The sequence below is a fragment of the Nematolebias whitei genome, chromosome 15 (genome assembly GCF_014905685.2).
Source record: "Nematolebias whitei isolate Nwh7 chromosome 15, NemWhi1, whole genome shotgun sequence".
Lineage (NCBI taxonomy): Eukaryota > Metazoa > Chordata > Actinopteri > Cyprinodontiformes > Rivulidae > Nematolebias > Nematolebias whitei.
The window spans coordinates 26,980,536-26,988,373 of record NC_056512.1 but is presented as its reverse complement, the minus strand read 5'-3'; the positions used below and the strand labels follow the sequence as shown (position 1 = coordinate 26,988,373).

At 38.7% G+C, this 7,838-nt stretch overlaps 1 protein-coding gene across 1 annotated transcript; it reads left to right on the top strand.

The window, feature by feature from the left end:
• Positions 1-874: 874 nt before the first annotated feature.
• On the top strand, positions 875-5,142 carry spsb3a (splA/ryanodine receptor domain and SOCS box containing 3a). Its single transcript, XM_037689555.1, has 7 exons — positions 875-893; positions 1,724-1,934; positions 2,087-2,267; positions 2,445-2,632; positions 2,707-2,809; positions 2,888-3,013; positions 4,516-5,142. The coding sequence occupies exons 2-7, from the start codon at positions 1,809-1,811 to the stop codon at positions 4,905-4,907; spliced, it is 1,116 nt and encodes a 371-aa protein (XP_037545483.1). The 5' UTR covers positions 875-893; positions 1,724-1,808; the 3' UTR covers positions 4,908-5,142.
• Positions 5,143-7,838: the final 2,696 nt, after the last annotated feature.

Below are 7,838 nucleotides of genomic sequence, written 5' to 3'. Positions count from 1 at the left end.
TTAAATAAACAAACGTTATTGGTAATATTTTTTAAATTTACAAGCATGACATCAATTCACTCATCATATAAAAATATTTTTTCTTTGTTTAGCCTTTTAAGTCAGTTACAGTATTTTAACATTTAAGAAATCTACGTTTTTTTGTAAATTACAGAAACGGCTTTGATCACTGTTTTTTTTTTATCTAAATATTTATATGTTGTGGGGGAATGACAGTTTAACATAAGTTGGATTCTGCTTTTGGATAAATTTGATTATACATTTAAACCTTTATATCTTTATTTAAAGATATGAAGTAAGGAAATAAGAAAATTAATTTGACTGGTCATTTGATTAGGTTCTGTATAATTATTTAAAGAAAACAATGTGGCTTTGCTTTTTGCTAAAGTCCAATATTTTTGCAAAAAAAAGTTTTTTGTTTCTAAATAAGATTTATACTCCTGAAGACAAAACAATGAGAAGTTGTTTAATAAAAAAATAAACATCAAACTTGAGAACAGAAAGATGTAAAACACAGTAAAAATAATTACAGATCAGAAACGGTATGTAAGATTTTGATACTTAATAAAATATACTTAATGAAGCATGTGAGAGCTGCAGCTGTCAACTTCCGGTGTAGGAGTGACGTACTGCTGCGTGTTTTTGTTTACGACGGGTCACGCTCACCGAAAGTAGGTCATGGAAAAACAAAGCGAGCTCAGCTACCCATTCACAAGTCGTCATTTAACCAGCTAACTCTAAAGACAGTGAAGACTACATTTTGTATTTTATTTGCCAATAAAACAGCAGGACACCCAGGAAACGCGAATCTCGTTCCTTTCCATTCAGGCCAGTGTTGCTAGCAGCTACAGCAATTAGCTTCTTTACGCTAGCACCTTTTTGTGCATCTCCAGGTACGTCTTGCTACTTTACATGCTCATTACATTGCTAACTCTACTGTGTGATAGTTTATGCACGTAAATGAAGCATTAAACTGACACATGGCATTCTATGACATTATTTTAACATTTTACGTAATAATTTACTAGCTAAAGTCGTGGTGTTAGCCGTGGTTAGCTGCTATCGTTAGCCTCGCTAAGTGGCTAAGAGAAACATCGCGCATCAACTATTTATTTATTGTTGATGCCAGTGATTATATCAAATTTCATTTATTAAGATGGCTCTATTTTGTGCAGCTTGGACGTGAGTTTTTGTTACAAATTACACCCAGTCTTGTTTTTATTTTGCGGTATTTAGGTTTTCCCTGGTTTAAAAATCTGCTAAATTTAAGTGATACATATCATTTAAAATTTAATACAGCTTAAGAAGGAGCTGTTTTAACATAATGCTAGTACAGAAAATACATTTCAGTTAAGTTATTGTGCTTAAATACATTTCACAAAACGTTTATATTTTTAAATATTGTTGCATTAAAATGCTTTGTTGTATTATTATACAATATATACATGCATAATATATACTTGTCTTATGTATAAGTGTCTTTTCCACTTTTGTTTCTGGGCTTCTGCAATTACTACTGATGGAAAAATGAGAGTAAATGTTTCTCAGATACAAACGAACAGGATTATCAAGATTAAAAAAGGTTTCTTAGATTAGAGCATGCTGAGTGCAAAAACTAAAACTAAAAAATCTGAAAGCAGTAATAAAAAGAAAACAGTTGATGTGACAGTGCAGATTTAACGGTGACTCGGAGCGGTCATGTTGCATTCTTGACTTTCAGCAGCTGGACAGATGCTCTGCTTCAAGCATCTGGACTAAACCACGACTGGTTCTCAAGCTTCTTTATCTTGTGAGACTCTGTTGCGAACATGTCGAGACGAAGCCGAAACAGTGATTCGTGGGAATCTGTTTGGGCTGGGCTCCACTGGGATGCCGACGCCGGGGCTCTTGTGTTGTCCACTGAAGCTGAAGAATGGAGCTATGACCGACTTGAGGTACGAGTAAAACTCACAGAGATATGAAGCATCAAGTATTTGTTCACGCAATTTGCTTCATTTTTTCTAATCAAGATGCGCTGTGTAGGTACAATCGTATTACCGCTAATTACTAATTTTGTTTTTATCTTCCTGAATTTTGACTTCCTCAGTACAGTGATTCGGATTCTGAGGGTGACTGTTCGGGAGTGATGAGTCCTAAGGTCCCCAGTGCAATACCCGTTATAGGAGAGTCGTACTGCAGCTGTGATTACCAGACAGAGACCAGTTACAACCCTCGTTTTCGAGGATTTCACCAAATTAAAGACTGCCACTGTGGAGAGGATGACCAGGGTAAACTAGGACGCAACCATATCGAAATTCTTAATTTTGTCTTTACGCACTACAGTCTGATGCCACAAAAATAGTAAAAACGATAATTTTATCTGTTGATTTGTGTTTGGTTAAAAGTGAACAGTATTTAATTGTTACATTCAACTTGCCCTAAATGTATGACCCCTTATGTTTCAGATTTTGACTGGGCTTGGGACATAAGCGGACGATCAACAGCAACTTTATTGAGCTGCGACAATCGCAAAGTGAGTTTCCATTCCGACTACAGCTGTGGTACGGCAGCAGTCCGCGGCTCCAAGGAGCTGGCTGATGGGCAGCACTTTTGGGAAATCAAGATGACATCTCCGGTGTACGGAACAGATATGGTAAGCCTCCACTACCATTAAAATCAGAAGTTAAATAAAAGCTCATCTGTGGCTAAACATTCATTTCTGAATAGATGGTTGGAATTGGATCATCTGATGTAAATCTAGACAAATTCAAGCACACGTTCTGCAGCTTGTTGGGGAAAGATGCAGACAGCTGGGGTCTTTCTTACACCGGTAAGATCAACAGTAATGTGACACAGCAGTATCGGCTTGATACAGATGTGGTTACAAACAGTGATGTTCCTTTTGCAGGCTTGTTGCATCATAAAGGAAAGAAGATAAACTTCTCTTCTTGTTTTGGACAAGGATCAATCATCGGAGTTCATCTGGACACATGGCACGGCACTCTGACTTTCTTCAAGAATCGCAAGTGCATTGGTTAGTACAGAATCTGCTGCTGATTAAAGTCCACAATCATTGTGTAGTTAAAAATATGTGGACTCCAAGGCTGTTTTAATTTCTTGAAATACTTAAGGCCTTAAACAAAACACTAATGCTTTATTTTTTGTTAAAAGGTGACTAGAGCAGATATTTGAAAATGAAAGGTTAAAAATACTAAAAACATAAAAAAATAAAACAGGCAAATTAAAAGTAACAGGAAGTTGGGGATCGTTTGAAGTTGAAAAAAGGAAAACCGCGATCGGTTTATTGTTAAACTGAATTAAACCAGCTTGACCATGTTTGAGCAGAAAGCTTCAAACTTATGAAAAAGTTGAAACAAGGTAACATTATTTTTAACATTTAATTAAACTGATTATTATATGAAACTTGTTAAAAGTGTAGATTTAAGATTTTGATGTTGTTTGCGTTCACGTGTTCCGCTCGGGTTTAGTTTTTATTACATGCCATATGTGATGTTAATGCAGTAACTTGTCAATTAAGACAAGTGTTAAGATTCAGTTAAGTGTTCACATCAATTAAGGTGATAAATTATCTAGATGTGGACAGCAGCAATATTTTCTTAAAGCAAGCATTTTTTTTTCTTATGTCCGAGGTTTAACGTGGTCTTTTTTGTTCAATGTGTGATTGGTGCCACGTTTAAAAGTGCTCTAATAAAAGTTCAGTTGGTGTCTGGTTTTCACGTGGCTGTCCGCTCAAACTTGACGCAGCCTTACAGAGAGGTGAAAGTGATATAGAACATGTTTCTGTTGAGTCCGAGTCATGAATGAATCCTTCAGCGTTATTAATCTGCTTTCACATTAAACATAATATCTGACAGGCAGGTGTTTAAACTATGATCTAATAAACTGATTATTCATTAACAAGAAGCCATGTCCAGTGTAAATGTTCCTTTAGTGCTTTATTAGTTACATAGTAACAGAGCTGTGGAAGCCTCGGATTGGTCTAATTGTTTTTTTTTTCAAGTTATGGTAGCTGTGATTAAATGAACTTATGTGGATTGATCACATTTGACGAGCACCTTGTTGTCCACATGGCTCAGGTTAACTCATGACAACATGGCGCTCATCTCCACAGGGTGCCAGACTTCTTAAAATGTAGATCCAAATAGTAATGTTCAAAAGTAGCAGCTACAATCATTAAAAAATATATTTGTAGTTTTCTACGTAGTTCATATAAAACAGTATCTGAACAGAATGCAACATGGGAGGTTTTTTTTTTTATGCAAACCTTTGATAATACAGTTAAATTATTTGTCATATTGCATTTAAACAAAAATGTATGTGTGTGTGTGTGTGTGTGTGTGGGGGGGGGGGGGGTTATACATCAAAAGTATAAACTCCTAAAGGTTTTCTCCACTTTATGTGTGGGTTATCTCAAACTGAAGTTGAAAAGCTTCATATTAAACTAAACAACTGTAACTTGTAATGTGTGTGTGATTTTCTGACCCAAACTGAGCACGTTTCTCCTTCTCCATCCAGGAGTTGCAGCCACAGAGCTACACAATAAGAGGTTTTACCCCATGGTGTGCTCCACAGCAGCCAAAAGCAGCATGAAGGTCATCAGGTCGTGCTCCGCCCCCACCTCGCTCCTGTACCTGTGCTGCGCTCGCCTTCGCCGCCTGGTGCCAGACTGTATAGACACGCTGGACGTATTGCCGCTGCCGCCTGGCCTACGTCACTTGCTCCACAACAAACTGGGGTGGGTGCTCAGTCTGAACGGAGGCAACACAGAAGAGAACCCGGACAGGCCTGAGCCGTCCTCTCACTCGACCGTCACCCCCTCGACTGGACCGTCTTATTCTGAGAGTGACTCAGAAGGGTGTACGTCTGACCCCGAAGCCTGTAAGAGGAAGAGGTGCCGCTGGACGTGACGGGTCAGCTCCAATCCTCGCGTCTGTTTTAACACTCAGCGGTGACAAACTGTGGCGTCCAGCCTTGTGGACCGGCCAGCGTCGGTCGGGGGCGAGTTAAGCCGAGGGAGCAGTACATCACTGGAAAATGTGTTTTTCTTCCGCTGCACCTTCACCGTGACCTTGCTACTTTATATTTATCGCACGTCAGTATCCAAACCTTATCCGTCACAATGTATTTTAAAGAATAGCACAGATTGTTGCAACTCGTGTGGACCGCAGGAATGTTCATGTAACAATGGCGTCACGGAAAGCCAAATTCTGGTGGTCATGATGGTATATTTGGAAGAAAAGGATTAAAACATCTTCCGTGTCCTGTATGCACATAATATGTGGTGGTTGTTTTTTTTTTTACCTAAACGCTCTCAATACATTACCAAAGTAGTCTGTTACCTGCTTTACTGGCTTTTGTTGGTTATTAGTGAGTTGATTTTGTTATAAATGTTGGAGAAAGAAAAAACTAAAACTGTCTCTTAAATGTTACGAGACACAAACTGGAATGCACTTTGTATCGTTTAGTCCTCGGCTAACAGAAATGTTTCTTATTGTCATTAAAAATATTCTGTAAATGTGTCACTCTGGATCAAATTTTCATTGCTCCCATCTTATATTAACCGATTTTAAAAATTTATTTTTTTTATGCAGAATCCAATTCTGTTTTTCTGTTTATGCAAAGATATTTTATTGAATCTTTGTTCCATGTATTTCTGTTCAAATTGTTCTGTAACTGAATCTTTTTTTTTAAAGGTTATAAAAATAAGTTGTCTAATCGAAAACGTTTTGTGCTCTAATCTGCTCACCGTTTATTCCTTATATTTTCTTTTTCAAGCTATAGTTGTACAGTCGCTAAAGAAAAATCTGATCGTTTTGGCTGTGTCAGACGTGTAAATTAAGTTATAAAACGTTTCATCATAATAAAGTCTGTTTTCTCCACTGTTCTCATTAAGAAACAGTAATCTCTGTAGGTCTGTTTTTATTGTGATGTCATCAGCTCTAATGGACGAGTAAATATATGAAGTTTAATGAGGAGATGTTAATTTTGTGGGTCATCTTTTGTTCTTGGACCAGTTAGTCAACTGAAGGCAAAATCTTATGGGTTATTTTAGATAAAAATCTAAATTTCAACCACTAATAAAACCTGAGTGTGGGGAATGTCCAAATATATAAAACTGACTAAACCAGTAACCTACTGTTGACTTTTTGTGTAAAATGGTACAAACTTCATGGCAGGCTGGTCATCTTTTGTGATGACTTAAAAAAAAAAAGCAACCCCCACCCTTAAGGTCAGTGTTCTGTGGTTCTGGCAACAAGTCTATTCAGGTTCAGGTCCATGATCTTTGTCTATAATCAGAATTGCATCCTGTTTGGGACCAAACTGCTCCGGCTCCACGTTAAGTGGGTGCTCCTCGACTTCAGCAATCTTTAAATCAAACCAGAGATCCTCCATTAGATTGAGGTCTGGACCCTTCCAGGATATTTGACTGTTTCTCCTAAAACTACCGGAGCGTTGCTTCAGTGGTGTGTTTAGGGTTATTGTCCTGGACGATCTCATATTGCTTGGTGATTATCCATACTTGATGGATCTATCCTCCCTTTCACTCTGACCAGCCCCTGCTGATGAAAAATCCCCACAACATGATGCTGCCACCCTTGTGCTTCACTGTAGAGATGGTGCTTTCAGCATGATGAGTGGTGATTAACAGTCACTGTGTTGTCCTCAAGTTCAAGTATCTTTATTGTCGATCCATCACATATGGTACATGAGGTGGAACGAAATTATGTACACAGGGTCCCAGTTACACCCCAAAATAGCAAAATTTGAAGTATAAAAAGAAAAAGTAAATAAGGATCTAAGATATACAGGTCCTTCTAAAAAAACTGGCATATTGTGATAAAGGTCATTATTTTCCATAATGTAATGATAAAAATGAAACTTTCATATATTTCAGATTCATTGCACACCAACTGAAATATTTCAGGTCTTTAATTGTTTTAATACTGATGATTATGGCATACAGCTCGTGAAAACCCAAAATGCCTGTCCCAAAAAATTAGCATATCATGAAAAGGTTCTCTAAACAAGCTATTAACCTAACCATCTGAATCAATGACGTAACTCTAAACACCTGCAAAAGATTCCTGAGGCTTTTAAAAACTCCCAGCCTTGTTCATTACTCAAAACTGCAATCATGGGTAAGACTGCCGACCTGACTGCTGTCCAGAAGGCCATCACTGACACCCTCAAGCAAGAGGGTAAGACACAGAAAGAAATTGCTGAACTAATAGGCTGTTCCCAGAGTGCTGTATCAAGGCACCTCAGTGGGAAGTCTGTGGGAAGGGAAAAGTGTGGCAGAAAACGCTGCACAACGAGAAGAGGTGACCGGACCCTGAGGAGGATTGTGGAGAAGGGCCGATTCCAGACCTTGGGGGACCTGCGGAAGCAGTGGACTGAGTCTGGAGTAGAAACATCCAGAGCCACCGTGCACAGGCGTGTGCAGGAAATGGGCTACAGGTGCCGCATTCCCCAGGTCAAGCCACTCTTGAACAAGAGACTGCGTCAGAAGCATCTTGCCTGGGACTGCTGCTGAGTGGTCCAAAGTTATGTTCTCTGATTACAGTAAATGTTGCATTTCCTTTTGAAATCAAGGTCCCAGAGTCTGGAGGAAGAGAGGAGACACAGAATTCACATTGCTTGAGGTCCAGTGTCAAGTTTCCACAGTCACTGGGGTATCATGTCAGCTGCTGGTGTTGGTCCACTGTGTTTTATCAAGGGCAGGGTCAATGCAGCTAGCTATCAGGAGATTTTGGAGCACTTCATGCTTCCATCTGCTGAAAAGCTTTATGGAGATGAAGATTTCATTTTTCAGCACGACCTGGCACCTGCTCACAGTG